This window comes from Brassica oleracea, chromosome C1 (assembly GCF_000695525.1).
Source record: "Brassica oleracea var. oleracea cultivar TO1000 chromosome C1, BOL, whole genome shotgun sequence".
In the NCBI taxonomy this organism is placed as follows: Eukaryota; Viridiplantae; Streptophyta; class Magnoliopsida; order Brassicales; family Brassicaceae; genus Brassica; species Brassica oleracea.
The window spans coordinates 42,353,387-42,380,587 of record NC_027748.1 but is presented as its reverse complement, the minus strand read 5'-3'; the positions used below and the strand labels follow the sequence as shown (position 1 = coordinate 42,380,587).

Below are 27,201 nucleotides of genomic sequence, written 5' to 3'. Positions count from 1 at the left end.
GTGACAACCCTGTTGTAAGATTTTAGTTTGTGCAGAACAAAAAACCTTGATTTATTTTCTATTTAGTTTAGTGATAGTTGTTGACAATCATGAGTTATTTGCCAATATGTTTTTTATGCGACATTTCAGAACTCTCCATTCCAAGCGGAACAACATATGGAAGCTAATTTTTCTGGAAGCTCCTCGACTTCAACACAGAATCAGAAGATAGATGTTGGTGGGAGGTTAATCAGGGGAATACTTCAGAGAACTGAGACTGCCTAGCCAAACTTCATCTTTTGTACAGCTTGAGCAAAGACTGGAACCCACAAAACCCGAGAGAAGAAAAACAAAACACGAAATTAATATATTCAGATCTTCTCTCTTGCATGTCTAACATCTGGCGCCGACGAAACTCAACACCCACGGCAGACGAAGCTGATGCAAGTAAACCTCTCATCAATCATGCTTAAAATCAATCTACGTTTTTCAATCACACAAACTAAGAAACAAATTTCCCTACATGAATCGGGAAATTAGTGCCCACATTCCCAACATAGAGAAAAAAGGAGTTGAAGTCCTAACAGTTTTTTAGTATTAGACTAAACCACAGATTCAAGACCCAATTATTTTGAAACCCTAACATTTTAAATCCAAATTTATTATCTTTTTCCATGCACTATTTGATTTATATACAAACAATTACCTAATTAAACATTAACAAGTTCCATCACCCTCAACTTTGAACATATAAGATATAAAAATATCAACATATGACTTCGTCGTTCATTCTTATATCAAACTCATCAACCTATGTAATATCCAAAGTCCCATCAATCACATTATAGACAAAAAAACAATAAAATCTCGTAAACAAAACTTTTACAATGCACCTAGTGTAAATGAAAAGTCCACTTTAGTTGTTAACAACCAATTCTAGTTAAGCTAAAAAATCGGGAAGCTCAATTGGTAAACAAAACCTAGATTCTGTTTTGCCATTCATAATCCATCTCCTTAAAAGTAGGACTCGGTTATGGAACAGTTTTGTTTTTTAGATGTTGTATAAATAAAAGTTAAATAAGCAGTTACATATTGATGCTGTATTTTTTAAAAATGGATTCAACTAATATCAATCGGGCATCTTCATGTTTTAATAGTATTGATATTAAAATCCAGAAAACTTGTGAATCTTTTTAAAACACAAACGGATTAGAGAGAGAAACGCGCATTTCTCCTCCTCCTCCTCCTCCTCCTCCTCGGCTTCTCAATCACCGATCAAATCCGCGGCCGAAGGAGACACACAAAATGGCTATGGCTAGGGCAACGTCTGGCCCCGCCTACCCTGAGAGATTCTACGCCGCCGCGTCTTACGTCGGCTTCGACGGATCTGACTCCTCGGCGAAACACGTCAGCTCGAAATTCTCCGACGACACTTCACTAATTCTCTACGCGCTCTACCAGCAGGTCAGCCACACTCACGATTGTGAATTTTCACGAGATCTGTGTTGTTTGATCTCATCCATAATGTTATCAGTAACTCTGCTTAGTTAAATGTTGCCTTGAGATTTGTTTATCGATTTGATCGAAAACGAGATCGTAATATATTTTTTTTATTAATCAGATCTCACGGATCATCCGTCTTTGAATCGCAGTTTACTTTAGATCTTGATTGGTTATATAACACGTGACTATATAGCCTTCTTGTATTGGTGCTGATTAGTGTTTGTTATGTATTGTGCTGAGACTGCTTGTTTCTTCATAGAGATGTATATACTAATTAAGTGATTAATATGTAAACAGGCTACTGTAGGACCGTGCAACACTCCGAAACCTAGTGCGTGGAGACCAGTGGAGCAAAGCAAGTGGCAAAGGTTTTTGATTCTTTGCTGTGTACATTTACGCATTCATATGTATATGCTTGAGTTTGGAATCAGAAGCTTTGTGATCAATATCAATTATTAAAGTAGAAGAATTCAGATACTTCATGAAAAAAATCAGGGAAGCGGGAAAGGCGTATTCTAGTTGTAAGCTGCGTAGATGAAAACTAGAAGTGTAGGATTTGTATTTACATCCATCGGTTGGGATTTCGTTCGTATGTATTCAAAAATATTGGGAAATACAATTCTACATCACCGAGCTTGTTCTAAAATCATTTACATATATATATTTAGTTGGCAGGGGCTTGGAACCATGCCTTCCATCGAGGCAATGCGTCTGTTTGTTAAAATTCTGGAGGTAAACAACAGAGAGGTCTATGTCTATTTTTTTCAAAGAATTTACTGGAGCATAGACTTAATGTCTTCCCTTTTGCTCACTTTATATCAGGAAGAAAATCCTAGCTGGTATTCGAGGGCATCTAATGATATTCCAGATCCTGTAATAGATGTCCAAATCAATGTGAGTTTTGTATCCCGTAGGATTATGTGTCAATACTACACATTTCTTCCGTAGTGGAGACGAGAAATTGAGTCTTTTAGGGCAATTATTCACTGTAGCAGACAACAAAAGAGGAGCCTGTTGTTGAGAATGGGAACTCCTTTAGCGAGACAAAGACAGTTTCTGCTGAGAATGGGCATTTGGCAGAAACTCAAGATAAAGATGTAGTCTCAGAAGACCCAAATACTGTTTTTGTATATAATCAGTGGACTGCACCCCAAACATCAGGTCAGCGGCCAAAACCCCGTTATGAGGTAATATACTTTCTCCCAATTTTGGAATATAGCAAAAAGGTCCTGTCATTCATGTATCATCTACACATTCTAACTCTTGATTATCATATTTGCTTCAGCATGGAGCAGCAGTTATTCAAGATAAGATGTATATATATGGTGGAAATCACAATGGCCGTTACCTTGGTGATCTTCATGTAAGCAACTCAGATGATGCATAAACACATAAGCTGATGGTTTAGTTGAAGTATTCAGTTTCATTTTAGTTCCCGCTAACAATCTTCTGTGGAATGTATACAGGTTCTAGATTTAAAAAGTTGGACTTGGTCAAGAGTTGAAACCAAGGTTGCAACTGAATCAGAGGAAACCTCTCCAACACTACTATCTCCTTGTGCTGGTCATTCTTTGGTGAGTTTTTTTAACTTGGTTGCGTTTTGTATTGGTTTCTACCTTTTGGGTTTCCGGCTTAGAAATATTCAGGAAAGCGGTTTCAACTATAAAGGAAAGTTGACTCTTCATGAAATCCACTTGGTCTATTATTTTTCACATGCCTTCTTTGTTTGTTTTGTAGATACCATGGGACAACAAATTGCTGTCTATCGGTGGTCATACTAAGAATCCCTCAGAATCTATGCAAGGTAAGCGTTTATTTGCAAATATATTATAGGAGTTTTCCGTGATCTTAATTATTACAATCATTTTTCTACTGTTTCCCTGACACAGTGAGGGTCTTTGATACCCATACCTGTACATGGTCAATGTTGAAGACATATGGGAAACCACCGGTATATCTTCGCTTCTCTCATGTTATTTCAATTTTTTCACATTTCGTTGCATGGAATATTCCAGTCTTGGTGAACAAATATTTGTTTGGTTTCTTGAACTGAAACTCTGTTTGTCATTTTCTTTTGCTTTTAGGTTTCACGTGGAGGCCAGTCAGTCACAGTCGTGGGTAAAACCTTGGTGATATTTGGTGGACAAGATGCAAAGAGATCACTTCTGAACGATTTGCATGTACTTGATTTAGAAACTATGACCTGGGATGAGGTAGATTCCATGTAAGGTTTCAAAACATTTCTGCATTTTTTCTCTCTTTCGAAGAAGTCAAACCCATTTAAGATTAGATATATAACAAGCAAAAGATTTTAGAAAGCCACCAACTTACTCCTTTAACATTGTTAATGAAAGATTTGCAATCAGGGTTTAAACTGTTGTCAACTTGCAGAGGTGTATCTCCGTCTCCGAGGTCTGATCATGCTGCTGCAGTGCATGCAGAACGTTACCTTCTTATCTTTGGTGGGGGTTCACATGCTACCTGTTTTGGTGATCTGCATGTCCTTGATTTGCAGACTGTAAGTTAAGCTTTAGCTTATATTGTTTCAGCATCCTTTCGAACATTCTTTATCAGCGTCTGACATAACTATCACATATAGATGGAGTGGTCAAGACCAGCACAACAAGGCGAGGCACCAACTCCCCGATCTGGACATGCTGGCGTGACAATTGGCGAAAACTGGTTTATCGTTGGTGGCGGTGATAACAAGAGTGGTAGGTTTACCCTTTTCTGTTTATCACCCAGATAACTTCTTATGGGAAAGACTTAGTATTGTCTTTACCTTATCTAATCTTTTCTGACTGATTGTGCTGAAACCTGATAAATCACTGTAGGGGCATCTGAAAGTGTTGTACTAAACATGTCAACTCTTTCATGGTCGGTAATTGCTTCAGTTGAAGGATGTGTACCTCTAGCTAGCGAGGTAGTTAAACGAATAGGCTTTATCAATTTTAATTTGCCAGATAATTATAATAAAGGGCAAAACTTCATTTTCTTTTATACTGACAGGGATTAAGTTTAGTGGTGAGTTCATACAACGGTGAAGATGTACTAGTTGCTTTTGGTGGTTACAATGGACGTTACAACAATGAGGTAGGGAACTATGTTCTAAACCCATAAGTCCCATTCTCTTGAATTTACCCTCAGTTCTGCTTATAATTACTCCTCTGGCGTTAGATTAATCTACTTAAACCAAGCCACAAATCAACACTGCAACAAAAGACTGTAGAAGCGCCTTTGCCAGGTAGTCTTTCTGCTGTTAACAACGCCACAACCAGAGATATCGAGTCAGAGGTGAGCCAAGAAGGCAGAGTACGGGAAATTGCCATGGACAATGTTAGCCCTGGATCAAAGGTACCTTCCCTCAATCTTGATCAGTGTTATCCAGTTAGCTAGCTTGTTGATAGGTTGCTGATAGTGATTGTACCGTACGTTATATAGTTACCCAAGTCGAGATTATCATCATTTCTTTCTCTTATGTTGATGTTTGGTAATGAATCTCCTCCAGGTTGAAGTAAACAATGAACACATTATTGCGACTCTTAAATCGGAGAAGGAAGAACTGGAGGCATCACTGAACAAGGAGAAGTTGCAGACTCAACAACTAAGGCAAGAGTTATCAGAAGCCGAATCACGAAATACAGATTTGCACAAGGTAATAAATAAATAACATTTTCACCCTTCTTGGAAACAAAAGCCGAAAACCCAAAAAAAAAATTGTTTATAAGCCATTGTTTGTTGTTGACATTTTATCTTTTTGCTATAGGAACTTCAGTCTGATCGTGGCCAGCTGCAAGCGGAACAATCAAGATGTTTTAAACTTGAGGTATAAATTCCATAACCCACATCTCTTTCATACCATGACTTACAGAAGATAGAATCTACGTAAAAGCCATGTGAATCAATCTCTGTCATCTGTTGTTTGATAAGCTTCATCAGGCTATTCGGAGTAAAAGCAAAGCAAAGCAAATTTAGCAAAGCCTAACTCAGATCTCCTACCTTTGAATGTTGCAGGTTGATGTTGCAGAGCTAAGGCAAAAGCTTCAAACGTTGGAAACACTACAAAAGGAACTTGAACTCCTCCAACGCCAAAAGGCTGCCTCTGAACAAGCATCAACGAACGCTAAACGTCAGAGCTCCGGTGGTGTCTGGGGCTGGCTCGCTGGAAGCCCTCAGGAGAAGGATGATGATTCGCCATAATTTGTTTTTTTTTTTTTTTTTTTTTGTTTCTTCTTCCAGTAAGATCTTTCATTACCCTTCCTTTTTTGAGCTTTATATTAGCCTTTTTTTTCTTCTATATTACTTATGATTCGTGTTATATCTCTGTTATACAACTTATCACTAGATAGAATAGTGTATTTCTAAGAGAATATTTTTGTATACAACTTTCTTTTTTTCAAACAAACGTAGCCAGCTTTCGGTATTGCTGGGCTATTTCGGTTCAAAATGCAACTCTTAAGTCTTGATAGTTCTCTATCAATTTGGTTATATCACAGGATGAATAAAGAGACTAGTAAATAACTCTCTGCATCACCATTAAAATAATCTATTACGAAACGTATCTTAAAATGTAATATTAATATATCTTAACAATATAATAAAATTTTAAATAACCATTAATAAATTAACAAATTGTACATGAGTTTTTAAATTTGTTTTTCAAGTCTTTCAAAAAATCCCTTATCTTTCATTCTTTTTCAATTTTTTTTATTTATTTCATGATTTTAACTCCCCTACACATCCTTAATAAAAATGTTTCATTTAACAAAATCTTGTTTAAGAGATTTTTTTTTTTGAAAAACAAGTACATAATAAATAAATACTATTGAAATAATTACATCACATAACTTAAGCGATAAATTCTAGAGTTCTAGATTCTCTTTGTATAAAGATACGAATAAATCCTAATCCACTAAAGAATCAAAACAACCATTATAACAAATTATAAATATATTAATTAATTCATCAAATCTCATGTTTCTAACGAAGTACTCGTCTCTCTTCTCTTTTATGTTCATTCTTCTATTGATTCTTCACACAAACGATGATCGATTACTACCAACCAGTAGAGATTAACATAGTCTCGGCTCAAGATCTCGACTCCATAAACCTTTTGTTCAGACCAACCGTCTATGTTTCCGTCTCTGTAACACGTGGTTCACGTGACAAGCAAGTCACACCAGCTGCTGTTTGCGAGAAGAAACTCTTACGATGGAACCATCGTATGAAATTTTATATAGAAGACGACAAGGTTCAAAGGAATGAGTCAGTGTTTGTGTTTCAAATCAAGGTTAAGAAGTTTTACGGGTCTACAAAAGTTGTTGGAAAACTTTTCGTACCGTTAATGCAATTGATTCACTTGAATGAAGAGAAGACTATAACTGAGCATACCAAAATCGATTATCAGGTGATTACTGAGTCTGGAAAACCAAAGGGTTGTATATGTTTAGGGTTTAGTTTTGGGAGTGTTTTTAAGGGACAAATTAGCGGTTGTGACTCGGATAGTAATGTTGGGGTTTGTGAGGATTGTAGATTAGGAGCTTGGGGAATTATTAAAGATGTGCCATCTGCTCCTTGTGAAGACGATATCTATGCTTGAGAAATCATTTTTTTCTAATATTTCCCATACCTTATTATTTTCCATATTTTTTTTTTTAGGTCAAAGATGAATGATCATGATAAATTATTTTGAATAGAGCGATAGTTTATTTTGATAACAAGGGAAATATATTGTATTCTTGATTCTTCTAAACAAACTGATTATTGTTATAGAGTTTGAAAATTAAGTGACGCATGGACCAATGCACATGTATAATAATCTCTTAAAAGAAATAAGAATGGAAAGCTTGAGAATTATCATGTAAAGCCCAATAAGTCATATAAAATCTAAAACTCCCACTACAAAATAAATCCCCCATTGCATTAGCAAACTCTTAAAGCTGATCTCTCTTCCCTCAATCTGGTAGAGAGTATAAAAAGAGAATTAATGAGAATTCACTGAAGGAGACAAGATGTTAGTTTTATTTAAGTATAAAAATTAAGAAATAAATTTACAGTTTTTTGTGTGTTTTTTTAAAATTAACAATTTTTTATGTTTTTTTGTTGAAAATTTACCGTCGTTGGTTAGATTTGAATTCTTTCTTTAAATGAGATTTTTACGAGGGATGAACAAACAATTTAAGATCCAAAATCTAAATTTTATATTAATTCGCATAATTCCGTTTTTCTGAGATTCGAAATCCAGACCTCATGGTGTAGATAGATTGGACACTAAAAAATGGGCTCATTATTGGTGACGTTGTAGACCAAAATAAAGGTAGCTTTATATGTAGTTAAATATTTGAAACATGTATTATTTAAAACATCAAATGCAGATGAAATTTTTTAAGCGATTGTATTAGTGCGCATGTTGCAAGGTAACACTAATCTTTCTGAAGACTTACAATTAGAGTTTTCCATTAAAGATTTGGTTGATCAGATCAAGCCAGGAAAAGATAAAGATTTGAAGCTTTCAAACTTAAATCTTACCTTCAACCATGTTGCATTAATAGGGGTGATGAAAAAACCAACAACTAAACATGAAAGTGAAAAGGTAACGATTACGTTATCACTCTTGATAAATATTTGTATTGAAATCGCATCAATGGATAACATAATTATATTGTATTCTTTGGATTGAGCCGAAGGAACCAGGATTTAAAAGCTTTTTAAACTCTTGAACGATGCCAATGCTTCATTTGTTCAACAAAAGGTGGACCTATACCTGGTGGGTTTAAGTCTTGAGAAAACTCCACGTCTTGAATGACTTCCCAAGATTAGTGACATTATTATTTTAATATGTAACTTGTGATCTATTTTTATATAGTAAAGAATTATTGGTTTGTACACATGTTTCATTATAATATATAGCTTGTGTTCTATCTTATATGAGAATCATTATATGTACATGTGATGAACTTTAATAATTCTGTTAAGAAAAAGAAAACTACTAACTTTTTCAATCTATTTCAGGAAGAAATCTACTTGTTGCCAAAGAAAAAAATTATTACGCTTACAATTCATATAAATATAGTTTGCTTTATATCATTATTCAAAATTATCATCAATCACAAATGTGATGTCATATGCATTGATGAATAAGTAAATGGAAATTACATAAGTTGTAAGCGTAATACTTCTTTTCTTTGGCAAGAAGAAGATTTCTTCCTGAAATTGATTGAAAATGTTAGTTAAAATTTTCTTAACATAATTATTAAATTACATAGTTGAACTATGTTTTGATGATAAGATACAAACTTAGAAAAATTTATCCGGATAATAGATTTAACAATTCATTATATCGATTGCAAAAGAAGTCAGAAATTATATTTGATGTTCAAATAAGAAAAACTCATGTTAATCTCCGAAGTAGAAATTCCAGATATATAGTATTTTTTAATCTATATGAAAATCTTCAACTACATTTATTTTCTTCAAAGTCAACTCATCCACCTTCCTTGGGCCTGAACATTGAAAATGAAAATAAAACTTAAGGAGTTGCTCTGTCTTTACATAGCACATAAAACATCTCTATACTTTGAACAAAGAAAACAAGAAAAAGTTCCATATACAGTTAGAGACGCATGAACCCCTAACCCTCCTCAATATTCTACAAACATGTTCCAAAATCCCTAACAATCACAAAGATCATCGATGGTTCTTGTCATATATATACGTTGTTTAGGTGCTTCATCCATTATAATCAAACTTGATCCCTTTCATGCAACATTTATGGAGTGCATGATGTGTTTTCACTCATGTTTTGTCAGTAATCTATTTGGTTTTCTTTGTAACTTGACATTATCCCAACACACTTTGAAACTCTTAATCTACACATGCTCTTGTTATCTCTCTCATTGCTTTACCTCTAAACACAACAAAATGTTCATACATGTGTTTCAATCGCATAACCATATCCTTTTACAATCTTTTAGAAATTCAGAACTTTGGGAACTGGTTACATTCATTATTTCAAAAAAAAAAAGCTCTTTCTTTAGAAAATAAAAAGGTTCTTCAAATTGATAAAAGATGTAGAATATGAAAGATGGTCCCTATAACTTGGATTCTTTGCTCTTCTCGTTTGATCTCCTTATAATTGGTATCTTATTCGTGATAGCCTCATAGAAAAATGAGCTTTACGTTTTCGTGTTATGTATTCTCTTCTTCGCGCCTTCCATCAATTATTACGTATGATAATTCTTTACCTTAGTGCTAAATTGCTCCAAAACAATATAAAAAGACTTGTCGTCGCCTATCTAATCATTACTACATTTTATAAACATCAACTACCATATGATATATTTGTAAGCAATCTATCAAGAAAATACAATCGATTAAACCAAATGTTTAACATCGGAGACTAGACATTACATTATAATGTTGAATGAATATAAAAATTGGTTGAAGCGGCCAGCTGGTTCTTACTTTGATGAACGCCGTCCTTGGTGACCTGTGATTTGGACCCACCTTGTTCATAATGGTTTCGCCGCACGTTACGCGCTGCCTCTCACACCAACGCCGTGTACAGGTTGGGGTCGACGTTATTACCTGAAGGAAAGAGTCAAAGAGATAATTGTAATAAAAAAGACAAACTGCCGTTGCTCTCCATTTGAAAAATGAGTTTGGGTATCGGTTAAATGTACCGGGAAAGAAATATAGCTAGTACTACCCATGCATGAATGGGTATGGTGGTTTGTAAAAAACAGTGACAAAGTTAGGAGAGTGGTTTACATGTCTTCACGTAGGCTTTTCACCCGTAAGACCAAGCTGGATCTTAACCAACCAAATCTATATGTATATATGCAAGAAACTGAGATAGACGCTCAATTTACCTTTTTTTTTTTAATTAAAAAAACTCCATATGGATCTCTTATCTAAATTTTATGAATGCTTTATGTTACTCAAGCACGAAACACTTTTTTCTAATCAAACTCTCAGTTAAGAAAAAAATAAAACTGCATGGCTTATTAACAAAACCATTTATAGATCTCCTACATCAAATGTTTCTTTGGAGTTATCGAGCGTGATAAGATTATATCTACAACTTATTCTACATTTTGCCGAACGATCAAACTAATAAAATGTTTGATTTATGGTTAAAATGCATTAATGTAACTTTTACGGGAAAAGCATTATCGGAAAGAGGAGAAAACTTAACGGAACGTTGGACGGATTTTAGATGGCCATCTAACCTGAGCTCATACCATTTCGGTGATAGAGCGATAATTATGAAAAAGACAAACCAATCAACCAGCTGCTCTTGCCTAGAGAATCCCACGGTGTCACGCATTAGTTAAGCAAATGCCATTACCTAGATTTTCGTCTCTTTAAAAAACAAAGGAAATAAAATTGAACTATCGTGATAGTTAATCTAAGACTACATCATGTAACAAAGATTTCATATCATAGTGAACAAATATCCAAGACTCAAGTATATGAAGTTGATTTTTGACGGTTGAATGTTGCAAATTGCAATAGAACCAAATTGCCAGTTAAAAAGTTTAAGTTGAGGCCGTCCTAATTAGCTCTACACACATTACACAAGACGTGGGTGCACTATAAAAGTCTAAAACATATCTAAATTTTTGACGATAACCCAACGAATATTTCAAAGCCTAGAAATCATACTATATATATTAATCCCTAGGGATATTAATACAAAATGTGTTAGAAGAAAAAAAAGTATTAATACAAATAATATGAGAACAATTGCGTGCAAGTCAATTTCATAATTAATAAACAAAACCAAAAAACACATGGACAAATAGACAATGGCGATTTCGTTAATGTACCGACAAAGAAGCTCGTTGTAATAAATTTATCACGTTATAAAGAATCTAGACACCAATGCTTAACTTGTTGTCTTTAGGTAAGTACAGAATCAAGTTCCGAACAGAGAGAGAGAGAAGACAGACAAACAAATCTACAAAGGCGACTAAAGAAATCTGAAAAGTCTCTGGCTCAACCAGAAGGTTTGGTCAAAGAAGAAGATGAACTCTCGCGCCATCTACGCCGTCGTCGCGATTCTCGCCATCGTAATCTCAGCCGTCGACGCAAGCGGCTTCGGTTTCGGACACTCGCTTGATTTCGTAAGGACCGGATCTTCTACTCTCTTCTCTGGATGCGAAGGATCGATCGCTGAGTGCATCGCCGAGGAAGAGGAGATGGAGTTCGATTCGGATATCAGCAGGCGCATTTTAGCGCAGAAGAAGTACGTTAGCTACGGTGCGATGAGGAAGAACAGTGTGCCTTGCTCGCGCCGCGGAGCTTCGTATTACAACTGCCAGCGTGGCGCTCAGGCGAATCCTTACCGCCGTGGATGCAGCACCATCACGAGATGCAGGCGTTGATTGAAGAAGAACATGAGTAACTTAAATTACTATTTTGCCCTTGTATGCTTCTTTTTTTTTCTTTTTTTTGTTTGTTTATTTCCGGGATATACGGGTTTGATATACACATTGAAAACAAGTTATTTTTCTGGTTGTTCATATACAGTAAATTTATATTTCAGAGTTGCGCAGATTAAAAATAGTTATTAGTCCGATAAGTGATTGAGTTTTGGAATAACGTTGTATTTATATATCGACCGTATAATTATTAATCAACTATATGAATGGAATGAAAACAGAAAAAAATTCCCGTATTAGCTGTTGTTGGTGGCATGTTGGCTAATAAGGTGACGATGGGACACATCACAGCCTAAGCCTAGCACACTTAAACTATAAACATTTTCGATATAATTAGTATCGGTTGATGTTTTGATTTATCTAAAAGCCATTGAATGTTGTATATGCTATAGTTAAATTTATTATATGCTCCCTCTGCTAAACTTGACATATAAATGTCAAGTACTAACAATAAACATTCATAAGAAAAATTGATGAATTCGATCGAGATATATGCTGGAGTGTGGTATTGTTTAATTCATGTTCTAGTATAAATTTTTTTTTTTAAAGAGTTATCTATTATTAGGAGATATTTATTTAAGTTCAACAGTACAATCATTTATTGCAGAATGAGATATTTAATTCAGGAGGATATGTTTCAACGGTACAATAATTTATTGCAAGTGGAGATGATATTTCAAAGTATTGTAAAAAAAAAAAGAGTATTGTCGCACAAAAAATACTATTGTAGAGATTTTTTTTTAAAACAAAATTTAAAGGATTATCTATTATTTCTTTTAAATTGAAATATCTCCTCTTACAGAAATAACAGTAGTTTTTAAAAAGAAATAATAGATAATCTATTATTAGAAAATATTTATTTGATATTTAGTTGTTCAAAAAAAAAAATTTATTTGATTTCAACGGTACAATAATTTATTGTTATTTGAGTTCAACGGTACAATAATTTATTGAAGGAAGAGATATTTACTTCAACGGTACAATAATTTGTCTATAAATAACTCAGGCTTCGTGCAGTTTGATACCACATTTGAACGGATACATCAGCCTCAAAGAGCACAAAGCGATGCCTGATCAGGAGAAAGAGACTCGTGTACAAAATCTATTCCAGGATGGTTGCTTCTACTTGTCAACTAAACAACATTTGGCGTCTCTTCTTCAGGTACTACTACTTGTTTTTTTGGGTTATTACAAACTGGATTGCTCACTATGTTAGTTTGTCTTGACATTCATTGTTCATTATGGTTAAAGTTTCTTTGTTGTGCCATACTTGGTTGTTTTGTATACAGAGCGAGTTCTCATTTTCAAAGATGAGATATAGATAGAATGATCTCGTCCTACTTTTTTTTCCAGCGCACGTTACACCTAGTCTCATACCAGCATCAGCAACAGAGTTGGGAAATACACAGCAGTCAGTCTATAACCAAAAAAGCGAAAGAGTCATGCTCCTTCTGTTTCTAATAAAGGTCCCCTTTGTACCGCAAATTTTAATTCTTTCATTTCGTGTTGATACCCTTTATTATTTTCAAGTCCCTAACTAAATCTTGTTTTGTGTTTCTTTTCTTTATTTACAGGGGAGGAAAAAGTTTTAACGAGCTGCTAAGTGCTAACTAGTTGACGTTTCAGACATAACCTCTAACAGTGTAGCTAATGATCTTAAATCAAAAGTGGCAAAGTGTTTGTTTACAAGTTCAGACGTGTCAGACGAGGTAATATGTTTGGTTTGCTTTTAACACTTATCACTAAGTATTTCCTAATCAATCCAACTATTATAAAAAATTCTTTTTGTTGTTGTTTGTTTTTTTTTTGTAGTAAAACAGAATTGTTGTTGTTGTTTGTTTTTTTTTTTCAAATCGCATTTTTTTTGTTTTAATTTTTTGTGTCAACAAGTAAAAACGTTTATCTCAACTATTACACTTTACAAGATTTTGGACCCTAGCTTCTTGTTACTTTAGGTTCCAACCATCGTGTAGTCTAGCTAATGATCTTAAATCAAAAGTGGCAAAGTGTTTGTTTACAAGTTCAGACGTGTCAGACGAGGTAATATGTTTTGTTTGCTTTTAACACTTATCACTAAGTATTTCCTAATCAATCCAACTATTATAAAAAATTCTTTTTGTTGTTGTTTGTTTTTTTTTTGTAGTAAAACAGAATTGTTGTTGTTGTTTGTTTTTTTTTTTCAAATCGCATTTTTTTTTTGTTTTAATTTTTTGTGTCAACAAGTAAAAACGTTTATCTCATCTATTACACTTTACAAGATTTTGGACCCTAGCTTCTTGTTACTTTAGGTTCCAACCATCGTGTATTCTATCTAACATATACATTGCTATTCTGTATGTACCATGCTATAGTATATTTGTTAAGAATAGTATATTTGAGAAGTTGTGATAATCTTTGTTTCTTTTTATAAATAGCATGGTATATCGTCAAAACAGTTGTTCTAAAATTAAAGTGATGGCAATTTCTAGTTAACCATGATGATTATTACACTCTTTTTTTGACAAAATGATGTATACACACTCTTATGGAATGTTGTTTTTATTTGAATACTTTCTTTTGAGTGGTGGTGAAGTGATCGGACGAGTAAAGCTCATATAAAATATGTGTATGTCATGAGTAGGAGAAGTTCACAATTGGTTGTTATTGTGAAAAGAATGATGGATTCTTTTTTTGAGTGATGAATTTCACATGATTGTCATCATGATCGTTAGAGGTAATATGTTATGTTTGCTTTTAACACTTCTAAGAAATTTTGACATACAAATGTCAAGAGTACTAACAATAAACATTCATAACTCATAAGAAAATTGATGAATTCGATCGAGATATATGTTGAGTGTGGTATTGTTCCTTATATTTAGCATATTGTGTACATCATCTTAAGATTTGGAGGTAATATGTTATGTTTGCTTTTAACACTTCTAAGAAATTTTGACATACAAATGTCAAGAGTACTAACAATAAACATTCATAACTCATAAGAAAATTGATGAATTCGATCGAGATATATGTTGAGTGTGGTATTGTTCCTTATATTTAGCATATTGTGTACATCATCTTAAGATTTGGAGGTAATATGTTATGTTTGCTTTTAACACTTCTAAGAAATTTTGACATACAAATGTCAAGAGTACTAACAATAAACATTCATAACTCATAAGAAAATTGATGAATTCGATCGAGATATATGTTGAGTGTGGTATTGTTCCTTATATTTAGCATATTGTGTACATCATCTTAAGATTTGGAGAATATCCTTTTAAGGAGCATTGTATGCATATATATATATATGCAAAGCCTATACAATGAATAACATATAGAACATTATTCACCAATACAAAGTTTGTCTGTTTAGTCATGTTCTAGTCTTTTGTCCAGATTCTACATTAACTTTGTGAACAATAACTCACTAACACAACGTATGTTATCGGTGGCCATTTTTGTTTGTTTGTTTATTTCCGGGATAGGTTTGATTTACACATTGAAAACTATAGACTATAGTTTTGTTACCAAAGAAGGAATTTTCTGGTTATTATTCATATACAGTAAATACACGTTTCAAAGTTGCGCACATTAAAAATAGGTTTATTAGTCCGATAAATGTGATTGAGATCTATGCGTAGTTTTGTGTTGTGACAATTTTAGTTTCTTAACACAAAGTAACTATTTCAATTTATTAATATGAGGTTTGGAATAGAGCTATATTAATATGACCTTCTGATTGTGTAAGTAAATGTAAAAAAATTATAAACTGAAAAATAATTCCTTTATAGCTGTTAGTGGCTTGTTGGCTAATAAGGTGATGATGGCATACTGATGGGACCATAACAGCCTAGCACGCTTGACTTCAAACATTTTCTTCATATAGTATTATTTTCATGGCTGTGATTATTTATCCCGATATGATTAATATGCATTTATTTTGATTAATTATAAAGCCATATAATTTGTATATACTATGGTTGAATTTATTATATGTACCACCTGCTACATTTGATTTGACATACAAAATGTTGAGTACTAACAGTAAAATGTTTTCATAAGAAAATTGAGGAATTTGATCGAGATATATATGTTGGAATGTTGCATTGTTTGTGTCATGTTCTAATTGTTTGTCAATATAAACGTTAACAACCACTCACTAACATGCGCATGTGTAATCGGTGTGTTACTGAGCATTTTTTTCAGTAATATTGGCTTCATAATTAAGTTGGTATAATCTACCTTCAAAAAGTTCAAATAGGTCACAATTTATACCACTCAGATGATGGGCTCCGTTGTTTCATATAATATGAGCCCATATTTGTCTTATATCTCTAATATAGGCTCCCTTTGTTTCGTGTAGACTCGCATCCTCTTCAATAACTTTTTTTTATTATCATTATAGAGAAAGATGATGCACTTGTTTTTTGATGTATCTTGTGCATTTGCGGAGAGACCCATCACGGAGAAACCCAATACGATTGTGTAATTTAGAATCCAATATAAATTCAACTAGTACAGTATCTCCCTGTCTGACACTTCTGGAATCTTCTTATTTTATTAATTTTTCTTGGAATTACAGAAAAATAATATTTAATTATTTCCTTTTCTTACCTACATTCGTTTACTTAACCCACAAGTGTCAACGGCCCATAGAATATGAATGGTTACGAAACCGACCCAATCGAAACACACGCTCGCACGCGTAATCTACAACCCCTCACACGTGCCAAAAACCATTGCTATAAATAAACAACTCTAGGTTAAGCTCTAATTCCTCATCACCATCCATTAACATCGTTTTCTTCGTCAAAAATCAATTTAAAAAGCAAAAAAAAAAAAAAAAAAAAGGAAGAATCGTCTTCTTCTCTTCAAACGAACGCCTTCTCAGATATCCTCTTTGCACACCCGATTATTAGCCCAGCGATCATGGCTCAAACCGATCTCAATCAGCCGAAACTCGATATGGTAATCATCCTCATCTCAATTCCGCGAGCTAGATCGATTTCTGGCCTCGAATCTTTGGTTTCTTGATTGTTGGTGGCTATTGAGATACATGAGCATGCATGTATTATTGTGGATCTGATTAACGCTAATCAGTGCAATTAGCATAGGATTAGATAATAATCTCTATTGATGTTTATAGATTATAGTATGATGTTTGCTGTATAGATTAAGATTAATTATTGAGATTAAAGAATTAAAGTTTCTCCTGTAACATACTGTTTGATTTAGGGATCGTAGTTCATATTAATTATTCATGTACAGAAGAGTAACGAAATTGAGATTTAAATTTATATTGGCTTATAATTTGCATGTGCCTATTTTTGTAATTTTGCAGACTAAGGAGGAGAAGGAGAGGTTGAAGTATTTGGAGTTTGTTCAAGCTGCTGCTGTTGAAGCAGTGCTTCGCTTTGCTCTCATTTACGCCAAGGCTAAGGACAAGTCTGGCCCTTTGAAGCCAGGTGTTGAATCCGTCGAAGGAGCTGTCAAGACTGTCGTCGGTCCTGTCTACCAGAAGTACCACGACGTACCCGTCGAGGTTCTCAAATACATGGACCAGAAGGTACAATAAGATTCCTCTAAGCTGGTGAATGTCATTATGTTCTCTGACGGTATCGTTTTGGGTCATTGTAGGTTGACATGTCTGTGAATGAACTTGACCGCCGCGTCCCACCAGTGGTCAAGCAAGTCTCTGCCCACGCCATCTCGGCTGCTCAGATAGCACCCGTCGTGGCACGTGCCTTCGCCTCCGAGGTTCGACGTGCTGGCGTCGTGGAAACCGCCTCCGGGATGGCTAAGTCCGTCTACACCAAGTACGAGCCCGCAGCCAAGGAGCTGTACGCGAGCTACGAGCCGAAGGCAGAGCAGTGCGCAGTTTCGGCTTGGAAGAAGCTGAACCAGCTTCCTCTGTTCCCGAGGCTGGCCCAAGTCGCTGTGCCGACGGCCGCTTTCTGCTCTGAGAAGTATAATGATACGGTGGTGAAGGCTGCGGAGAAAGGGTACAGGGTGTCGTCGTACATGCCGTTGGTTCCAACGGAGAGGATCTCGAAGATCTTCAGCGAGGAGAAGGCTGAGACGGCCAAGCCTGTGGAGTTTCATCCCCTTGATTGATTTGGAGTGGGTTTGGTAGTGTGTTGTTTGGTTTGATGTGAACCGGATCTTGGTTAGCGAGTTGTCCCTGGTTCTGGTTCTGGTTCTTTTGTTTCTTCGTTTTTTTTATTTCCTCTGTTTCTATGAATTTTCGTTTTAATAACACAAACTAATCTAAAATCTACGTCGGGATTATTGTAAAAAGCTTTTCTTAATTTGATTATCCTGTGATTGAACACGTAAAATCGAAAAAAAATGTGGTCAGCAGTCGCTTAGTTTTCCTCTAAAACGACATCGTATAAAGAATAACACCTACTAAACCACGCTGTATGAAGACTATTAACCACTAAAACGACATCGTTAGGATTCGTAGTCATAGGGGTGGGCAAAAAAAACCGGAACCAAAGTACCGAACAGATCCGAAAAAAACTCGAACCGAACTGAACCGAATTTATAAATTATTCAATTGGGTATTAAAATTTTACATCCGAAGAACTGGAACCGAGAACCATATAATACCCATATATAACTTGATGAGAAACTCTTATATAATTACCTTATACGTAATATCTTAATAGTTTATACTTTGTTTTATACTCTTAGGTTTCTACCTTTTTTTAGTGATCATCAATTTATTCTCACAATTTGGATTGTGGTTTCTGAATGAGGAAATCGTTTGAATGCTATTTTGGTATTGGTTTTGATTCAATTATTTGCAACTACATCAGATTAAGTTGGGTAAAGTAACCATCGAGAACTGAATCCAATTGGAACCGTTTTATTTTTGTTCTAATACGGTTACCAAACTTTAAGAACCGAAAGAACCGATCCGATCTGACCCAAAATTTTAATAGTTTTCTAATAGTTACCAAACTACCAGAACCGAACCGACCGAACGCCCAGGCGGCCACGCCTAGTAACAAACCAATGGTCGTGATTTAAATCTCGATCCCACTCATTAAAGTTTTATTAGGACAATGACGAATGTAGCCCCGTCAGTTTATAACCGGCGACGATCTCATCTCCGTCTTCCTTGGCTTAGAGAGATAGAAAGCTATGGCGGACGAAGAAGACGAGTTACCGGAGACGGAGCTAAGTTACGATCAGAAGAAGGAAATCGCGAAATGGTTTCTCCTCAACGCTCCCGCTGGGGAAATCAATTACGTCGCCAAAGGTACTCTCACTCTATACACATATTTACATTGAAGCGATCGTAGATAGATACTATGAGGATCATTTTGCTTGATTTTGACATTTTGTTTCAGATTTAAAGGCGGTTTTGAGAGATGAGGAAGTCTACAACGAGGCAGCCATGGAGGCGTTTCCATTGTACAATAAGTCTCATATGATCTGCCTTGAAATGCCTAATAGGGCAGGTGATGTGAGTTATCTTCTTAATCTAGTTTATTCGATTAGGTTAATCCTCTCAGGTGTTCTGAATGTTTTACCAGCTGCGAGATTTAGTATTAGTTTGTTTGTTTGTTGTTGTTGCCTCAGGTGATTGTTTCATCTTACAGCGAAATTACTGAGAATGAATACCTTGATCCAAGAACTGCTCAGGTTGCCATTGTTGATCACGTTCAACAGGTTCTCTTACTGATTGTACTTATGCTAAGTTATAGCGTGCTGTGATTTGTGAATGTAATACTTATCTTGCATCTCTTTTCTGTGGCCAGATTTGTACAAAAGTACGACCTGCTGACGATGAAGAACTTGCATCTTCGTATATTGAGGAATTCAGGTAAGGTTTTACACCTAGCTGGAAGCTCTAGGATTAGATTGGGGGGGGGGGGGAATCGTAAATTTCAGAGATTTATTGGTTTATGTATCCTTACAATCTTATTAGAATCCTTTGTTATGGTTCATAGACTTTTAAATTCAATACAAAATCTTTTGTTATTCAAAAAGTTTAGTTTTTATTGGTTTTGTAATTCTAGTAAACTCTCTTGTTATTGGAACATAAATTCTTTCTAGTTTTACTTGTAACATTCAACTTTACAAATATCATCTACTCTTAAGATTCTTAGAATATATGTAACAAAAACACACAAATATACAAACACAAAAAATTGTATTACATTTTTATTATCATGTGAAAGGTAATTGTAAAAAGAAAACTTTATACAAAATATTAACATAATTGAGAATCATGAAAAAATCATAGGTTGATTTTAGAAAACTTTAAACAGAAAAAAAGAAGAAGACAAATTCAAAACATCAAGAAAAACATATATGGAAATCTATGTTAATCAATAATAAGCAATGACAATTTATACAATACATATAGCAAAAATTCATCAAATCTACTTAACTCTTAAAAATTTTTTAACTTTAAAATTTTCAGACACCACACAAATTCTATTTCCAATAGGCCCCTCTAAGTTTTTATGGCAGCAGAGGAAAACATTAGAAGCACTTTGCAATATAGTAAATGTTGAAAATGTTGTTTTGTCCATTACAGATGTGCTCTTGATGCTGAAATCCAGAGATACGTTAGTGAATCTTACCCGAAAGGTGTGTTTGCCGTTAACTGTGTGAAAGGGAAAGATGCTGATGGTCCAGGGACGGACTTTGAGTTCGTCGTTATAATTACTGCTAGGAAGCTCAGTCCCCAGAACTTCTGGTGTGTACAAAATGATCTTCTCCTTCTTATTGTTAATAATCTTAACATCATATATGGTCTCTGCTATATTCCATTGTTCAGAAAGAACAATCAATTTGAAAAAACAATTTTTGTGCAGTAATGGAAGTTGGAGATCTGTATGGAACATTGATTTTCAGGATGAATCTCAGGTGCTTGACATAAAAGGGAAATTGCAGGTAACATTCACCACTCACTTATCTCTCTCTGTAAGTTGGATGTGACTTATTCAAAGCCAACGGAAGATCAGTAAGCGTTTTCTAAAAAATTCTATCATATCTTTCTCTTCAGGTAGGAGCCCATTATTTCGAAGAGGGAAATGTTGAGTTAGATGCAAAGAAAGAATTCCAAGATTCGACAATATTTCAGGTATACCACATACAATAATCTCACAAGAAGTCAATGCTAGCATGTACTATACCATGTGTAATGTGCCTTGATACTAAACTTGCAGTTGAATTCTTGTTTACATTTTTTCAGTCTGCGGATGACTGCGCGATTGCCATAGCCAATATCATCAGGCACCATGAGACAGAGTACCTTGCTGCTCTAGAGGTCTCCAAATTGCTACTCATTATTTTTAATCTCCTTCTTTTACCGTTGTTTCTTGTGTTCCTAATCTTGCTTCCGACCCAATATTAGGTGGCGTATTCTAAACTACCGGATAACACTTTCAAGGTAACTATTCCAATGGCTGCAACTTAAATCTAGAAACTCCTAATGTTTGGATCCTGGAGGTGTGTCTTTACTCATCCATCTGGTTATGGGATATTTGCAGGATCTGAGGAGGAAACTACCAGTGACAAGAACTCTGTTCCCATGGCAGAACACTTTACAGTTCAGCCTAACCAGAGAGGTAGAGAAAGAACTTGGACTTGGCAAGTGAGACTAAATTATCAAATCTCAGCCTCCTCTGTTTCCATTTTGTTACCAAGTTTCTGTGATTCCATTATGTAAGTTAAGTATAATCCTTACTGTGTTCTGGTGCGAGTGTATTTCTTCCTTCCTTTGAAGTAATGTAATGTACAAACCGCATGCAAGTGTTGAATCATTGGAAAAAAATCCGTTTGCCAATAATTTAGTTCACTTAGTTCCTAAAGCCATAACACACACAAGTGCTGATAAATATTTGGATTTTAGAAAAGTGCAAAAAGCTCCGATGCCGGGAATCGAACCCGGGTCTCCTGGGTGAAAGCCAGATATCCTAACCGCTGGACGACATCGGAATTGTTGAGAGGTTAGACACAACATTCAAACACAACAAATTTGTATTTTATTTTAAGCAGATCACCAACCCAAAAAAAAAAAAAAGTTTAAAAGGTTTGGAATCGACAAACTTCATAATTCGAGAAGATGGTAAAGTGCTCGCGTGTTTTATTTGTTTCTAGGGTTTTTTGTTTTCTTATAATTTCTGTATAAATTGCTAACTTGTCTTCTGATTGCAGCTTCCTCTTTCGCTGCTCAAGACTGCTCAAGGGCATCCCATGGTAAGAGAGATCTTTATTGCAATGAATCTGTTTACTGAATTAACATTACACTGTAAAAAGTATACAAGTGGCATTGTTATAATTTTTTTTGGGGGGGGGCTTGTTATGTCTGTGTCATGAGTTTAGTTTATATGTATATTCATTAATTAGACATTCTTATGGGTTTTTGTTCTTCCTTGTGTTGTTGGTTTTGGTAAAGCTTGTGGAGCTGAAGAATGGGGAGACGTATAATGGGCACTTGGTGAATTGTGATACATGGATGAACATTCATCTCCGTGAAGTCATCTGTACTTCAAAGGTTCTCTACTTCTCCCTCCCTCCCTCCCTCCTATGTCCAGTAAATTCCAGTTTGATTCTATTACATTGTTAATGCAACTCAGATATTTGTTCACTTCTCTGTAGGATGGAGATAGGTTTTGGCGAATGCCTGAATGCTATATCCGTGGCAACACTATCAAGTACCTCCGAGTTCCCGATGAGGTATATTGTTTTCGTATTTTATGTATATGTAACTTTGTCATATAGTTCTTTTTTTATTCTGATTTGCTCTTCTCTCTCTCTCTGGAGTGAAGATATGTGCTACTAGAGTTTGCTAGAAGTTGAGTAATATAATGTGGAGCCTTAATAGCAAGTAGTGTACCTCTTGTTGTAGCGTGTCTTGGATGATATTACAGAGATGTTTAAAACTCTGACCAGAATATTGATACACTTTCTTAAGGCTTTTATGTGTCATGCACCTAAAACGATCAATCGTATAACATTGAATATTCTCCGTTGCATTTCATTTCCTTGCGACCTTTATACTCACATAGAGTCTCTTGAACTTGTTATTCTAGGTATCTCTATTTGTGTGTGTTTTAAATTTTGAGAATCTGGATCACTTATGCTGCATTTAGTAGGTGCTTCGACATAGATTGAGCTAACCTACTTTGTTTGCTTCACTCTTCAGGTGATTGATAAAGTACAGGAAGAGAAGACCCGCACAGGTATAGTTTTCTTATATCTTTATCATCAAATAGACATCCCATGTGCCTTTTGCTAATTTACGTCTTGAGATGAATGATATCATTTGTAGTAATATCCAAATCCTTTTCATCTGATGAATTCATGGTATCATTTTGAATTATATGAGGTTCAGGGATTATACAAAATAATGGGAACATGGGTTTTTGTATGTTTTTTGTTTCAAATGCCCACTATTCTTTAAAATTTTCAACAATTCTTGAATATTTTTACAGATAGAAAACCACCAGGGGTTGGACGAGGGAGAGGAAGAGAAGGTCCAAAGGGCATGGGACGTGGTATGGACGATGGAGCTGCCAGAGGCCGAGGACGAGGTGGTTCAATTGGAAAGATGGGTGGAAACAAAGGTACATAACCCCAAATCCTAACATGATTCATCCTTTCCATGAGATATACAATCAATAATGGCTCTCCCAGTAAAATTCTTTACTATTGTCTTGGTTACACAATATTTGATTGCGGTTAAACTAATTAGTATCTTGTTGAAAAAAAAAAACAGCTGGAGGTCGAGGCCGTGGTTGATACAACTTTTAAATGTATCTACCGGACCGAAAGCTGCTCAGAACTTGCTTCCACATCTCTGTCCTCTCTCTCGCTGCTGCACTTTGTGATTGCTTCTTTATTATATGTTTCTCATTAGCCTCAAGAATAAACTTCTAACCCTCTTTCTTTGGGGTTTTTATTTATTTGTAAAGGCTCTTGAGAATGTTTTTCGATTCTCTATAGCTTATTTACAGTTTGTAATATCTGAATTTTACTGTCTTTTCATGCAATTTGTTAGTTTCTGATGGGTGAAATACCTTTGCGAAAAATGTGAGGTTTGAATGGTACATTCCTTAGAGTTCTTTAAAAAAATTACCGGAATATTTTTTCTTCTTTTTTCCTTCTCATTCTCTTTTTTTTTTGAAAATTATAATATAAATTTGTTGGTTGTTAATTTTGATAAGGAACCTTTATTCATAATCATTCACAAAATATTAATTTCTATTCATTATTTCCCTATTAATTCGTAATGTTCTTGGGTACCGGTCACACTTGATTTAAAACAAAAAAACAGGGACAGAAAAAACTATTAAACGTCGCCATATTCAAGAGGGTATGAAAGACTCTAGTTCACTCGGAAGGTTTTAGCCATATTCATTTCTTTGAGGACAAGTTTTCCTAAATAAAATATAAATATTTATTTTCTCGCGTCTTCTCCCCTTTTGCTCTCACAGTCGCTCTTCACAAACCCCCAAAACTCTCCTCTCTTCTTCCCGGCGATCTCTGTCTCTCTCCGATTTGGCTACCGACATGGCAACTCCGATGGTAGAAGACACGTCAAGCTTCGAAGAGGATCAGCTCGCTTCCATGTCCACCGAAGATATCGTCAGAGCTACTCGCCTCCTCGAGAACGAGATTCGAATCCTCAAGGTTCCTAAACCCAATAACTCTCCCGATCTCCCTCTTAACTTCTATCGCTTGCTTCGTAACTACACGATTGATCCTTAGGTCACAATTTTGGATTCATCAATTGCTTAGATCTTTGCTGGTATCTAATTTAGGGTTTGAGTTCATTGTAATCCGTGACAATTGATTTTTGATTTTCTTATCACTATAATCTCAAAGTTTGGATTTTTAACACAGTAAGTAGTTGAATTCATTGGAAGCTGCTTCTATAGTATGACGCCGTTGAAGTTGCTGATTCTTTGTGTGTTTTTCTTTAATGATGGATACAGGAAGACGCTCAGAGGACAAATCTTGAATGCGATTCTTACAAGGAGAAGATTAAAGAGAATCAGGAGAAGATTAAACTCAACAAGCAGCTTCCTTACTTGGTTGGCAACATTGTTGAGATCTTGGAGATGAATCCCGAAGATGATGCTGAAGAAGACGGTGCTAATATTGACCTTGACTCTCAACGGAAAGGAAAGTGTGTTGTCTTGAAAACCTCTACACGTCAGGTGAGACTTCTTCAGTATCCTTTTTCCATTTTACATTTCGTTTCCTAGTAAACCCTTTTTGCTTGCAGACTATCTTTCTACCAGTTGTTGGTCTCGTGGACCCTGATAGCTTGAAGCCTGGGGACTTGGTTGGAGTAAACAAAGACAGTTACCTTATTTTGGATACCTTGCCATCAGAGTATGACTCTAGAGTTAAAGCCATGGAGGTCGATGAGAAACCAACCGAAGATTACAATGACATTGGAGGACTGGAGAAGCAGGTTCGTTTATCCCATTGTTCTATTTAGCGTATTGGCTTTGCTTCTATGTGTGTGTATTGAATCTGATATGAGTCTGTTTCCGAAACAGATCCAAGAGCTTGTAGAAGCTATTGTGCTCCCCATGACGCACAAGGAGCGTTTCGAGAAGCTTGGTGTTCGTCCACCAAAGGGAGTGCTCTTGTATGGTCCTCCAGGGACTGGTAAAACTTTGATGGCTCGTGCCTGTGCAGCACAGACCAATGCCACTTTCCTCAAATTGGCAGGCCCTCAATTGGTCCAGGTACCTTATATCTTAGTGCTAACAATCAAATATATTTGGTGAGAGGTATAGAATGACACCAGTGTAATTTGATTATGTGTCGTTATGTGAATGTATACAGATGTTTATTGGAGACGGAGCAAAACTTGTTCGTGATGCCTTTCAACTAGCGAAAGATAAAGCTCCGTGTATCATCTTCATTGATGAGATCGATGCAATTGGTACAAAGCGTTTTGACAGGTAACTGATTTCGATTCTTCTATATATGCAACTTTCGTCAGCAGCTCACTAACTACATTCTTTGGCTGAGAGTGCAGTGAAGTAAGCGGAGACAGGGAAGTGCAGAGGACTATGTTGGAGCTACTCAATCAGCTTGATGGATTCAGTAGTGATGAGCGTATTAAGGTGAGAGTCTCTCTATTCTAGTGATACCTTCTGCATATTGACCCACAAAGGAACAGTAACAATCAAACCTCTTAAATGTTTCAGGTGATTGCAGCTACTAACCGAGCAGATATTCTGGACCCAGCACTTATGCGTTCTGGTCGGCTAGACAGGAAGATTGAGTTCCCACATCCAACAGAAGAAGCAAGAGCCAGAATCTTACAGGTTTGTTTCTCCCTTGGTAGTTTATAAAGCTCAACATAACTCGACTAACACCAAACTGAATGAAATCAGATCCACTCGAGGAAGATGAATGTCCACCCAGACGTCAACTTTGAGGAGCTTGCGAGATCAACAGATGATTTCAATGGTGCTCAACTGAAAGCAGTATGTGTAGAGGCTGGTATGTTAGCTCTTCGTCGTGATGCCACAGAGGTAATAATAAGATACAAGACTCTTAGTTACGTTATGATTGAAGTTTAGTCTGGTTTTTAGAACATTGGGTTCTCTCTCGTGTTCTCAGGTGAACCATGAGGACTTCAATGAAGGTATCATCCAAGTCCAGGCCAAGAAGAAAGCAAGCTTGAACTACTACGCCTAATCTCTCTTTGCCTTGTATCTTTCAACTAGTTTTACATTCGGATTTGGATATTTTCATATTTTCGTGAATCTTTTATCGAAATACATTTAGTTGTGTTCATCTTCTTTTTCTTCTGATAAAAGGAGAATTTAAATTTTTAAATGATCTACTCACATTTACTCTCTGAGAATTGTGTTTGTGAGAAATTTCATAAAAGTGTAGTCTTTCTAACACTAAAAGAAGTTGCATTAACTCGTAAAATCTATAAGTAGTATGATCCCTCAAGATTTATCAATTCAAAAATATTGTAGCTCTGAAGAGGAAAAATAATATGAAAAATAATTCAACACTTGATCTCCTTCAAGCCAAAAGCCCAAAGGCTAAGTAGAAAAAAGTAGGATTAGTGGCTCCTTCCTTGTAGTAAGCAAACATACAAAGAAGAGCTATGAAAATATTGATTTTTTGATAAATATTTTATCTACTGAAACCTATAATCTTTAGTGTTGTTTTAAAATATCTAACCACATTCTTCTATATTTGTATTAATGTATTTTAAGCTCTTTTTCATGGTATACGAGAATCGTTATAATTTTTTTATCAATTAATTTAGTAAAACTTCATA

At 35.4% G+C, this 27,201-nt stretch overlaps 7 protein-coding genes, 1 long non-coding RNA gene and 1 other non-coding gene across 10 annotated transcripts; 8 read left to right on the top strand and 1 right to left on the bottom strand.

The window, feature by feature from the left end:
- Positions 1-1,167: 1,167 nt before the first annotated feature.
- LOC106332147 (acyl-CoA-binding domain-containing protein 4-like) lies at positions 1,168-5,905 on the top strand. Of its 2 annotated transcripts, none has more exons than XM_013770651.1 (18): positions 1,168-1,443; positions 1,780-1,850; positions 2,151-2,214; positions 2,305-2,376; positions 2,475-2,669; positions 2,768-2,845; positions 2,949-3,056; positions 3,220-3,286; positions 3,372-3,433; positions 3,567-3,706; positions 3,874-4,000; positions 4,082-4,196; positions 4,317-4,405; positions 4,492-4,575; positions 4,660-4,836; positions 4,991-5,137; positions 5,249-5,308; positions 5,497-5,905. In XM_013770651.1, the coding sequence occupies exons 1-18, from the start codon at positions 1,285-1,287 to the stop codon at positions 5,680-5,682; spliced, it is 2,001 nt and encodes a 666-aa protein (XP_013626105.1). In that variant the 5' UTR covers positions 1,168-1,284; the 3' UTR covers positions 5,683-5,905. The 2 variants fall into 2 exon arrangements, with proteins under 2 accessions (XP_013626105.1, XP_013626168.1); XM_013770714.1 differs by having other exon boundaries at positions 1,179-1,443; positions 2,478-2,669.
- Positions 5,906-6,491: 586 nt separating this feature from the next.
- Positions 6,492-7,081, top strand: LOC106302582. The gene has a single exon (XM_013739059.1). It carries the CDS (start codon positions 6,527-6,529, stop codon positions 7,079-7,081), a length of 555 nt encoding a protein of 184 aa, XP_013594513.1. The 5' UTR covers positions 6,492-6,526.
- Positions 7,082-11,334: 4,253 nt separating this feature from the next.
- LOC106341332 (protein RALF-like 22) lies at positions 11,335-12,072 on the top strand. Its single transcript, XM_013780120.1, has one exon. It carries the CDS (start codon positions 11,511-11,513, stop codon positions 11,868-11,870), a length of 360 nt encoding a protein of 119 aa, XP_013635574.1. The 5' UTR covers positions 11,335-11,510; the 3' UTR covers positions 11,871-12,072.
- Positions 12,073-12,930: 858 nt separating this feature from the next.
- LOC106341324 lies at positions 12,931-14,070 on the top strand. Its single transcript, XR_001269601.1, has 3 exons — positions 12,931-13,089; positions 13,281-13,393; positions 13,502-14,070. It is a non-coding gene; the product is annotated as an uncharacterized LOC106341324 (long non-coding RNA).
- Positions 14,071-16,667: 2,597 nt separating this feature from the next.
- On the top strand, positions 16,668-18,217 carry LOC106315423 (REF/SRPP-like protein At3g05500). The gene is made up of 3 exons (XM_013753185.1): positions 16,668-16,877; positions 17,251-17,475; positions 17,547-18,217. The coding sequence occupies exons 1-3, from the start codon at positions 16,839-16,841 to the stop codon at positions 18,021-18,023; spliced, it is 741 nt and encodes a 246-aa protein (XP_013608639.1). The 5' UTR covers positions 16,668-16,838; the 3' UTR covers positions 18,024-18,217.
- A 764-nt stretch (positions 18,218-18,981) lies between these two features.
- LOC106342943 (F-actin-capping protein subunit alpha) lies at positions 18,982-21,724 on the top strand. Its single transcript, XM_013782015.1, has 10 exons — positions 18,982-19,176; positions 19,268-19,383; positions 19,500-19,589; positions 19,679-19,743; positions 20,464-20,625; positions 20,744-20,822; positions 20,935-21,012; positions 21,124-21,198; positions 21,286-21,321; positions 21,422-21,724. Exons 1-10 carry the CDS (start codon positions 19,059-19,061, stop codon positions 21,527-21,529), a joined length of 927 nt encoding a protein of 308 aa, XP_013637469.1. The 5' UTR covers positions 18,982-19,058; the 3' UTR covers positions 21,530-21,724.
- A 73-nt stretch (positions 21,725-21,797) lies between these two features.
- On the bottom strand, positions 21,798-21,869 carry TRNAE-UUC. The gene has a single exon. It is a non-coding gene; the product is annotated as a tRNA-Glu (tRNA).
- A 105-nt stretch (positions 21,870-21,974) lies between these two features.
- Positions 21,975-23,915, top strand: LOC106295863 (sm-like protein LSM4). The gene is made up of 7 exons (XM_013731859.1): positions 21,975-21,999; positions 22,089-22,130; positions 22,330-22,428; positions 22,533-22,610; positions 23,080-23,116; positions 23,369-23,500; positions 23,653-23,915. Exons 1-7 carry the CDS (start codon positions 21,997-21,999, stop codon positions 23,673-23,675), a joined length of 414 nt encoding a protein of 137 aa, XP_013587313.1. The 5' UTR covers positions 21,975-21,996; the 3' UTR covers positions 23,676-23,915.
- Positions 23,916-24,331: 416 nt separating this feature from the next.
- Positions 24,332-26,741, top strand: LOC106308960 (26S protease regulatory subunit 6A homolog). The gene is made up of 9 exons (XM_013746080.1): positions 24,332-24,566; positions 24,872-25,096; positions 25,165-25,356; positions 25,445-25,636; positions 25,737-25,855; positions 25,933-26,020; positions 26,105-26,224; positions 26,294-26,434; positions 26,523-26,741. Exons 1-9 carry the CDS (start codon positions 24,447-24,449, stop codon positions 26,598-26,600), a joined length of 1,275 nt encoding a protein of 424 aa, XP_013601534.1. The 5' UTR covers positions 24,332-24,446; the 3' UTR covers positions 26,601-26,741.
- The last annotated feature ends 460 nt before the right edge of the window (positions 26,742-27,201 follow it).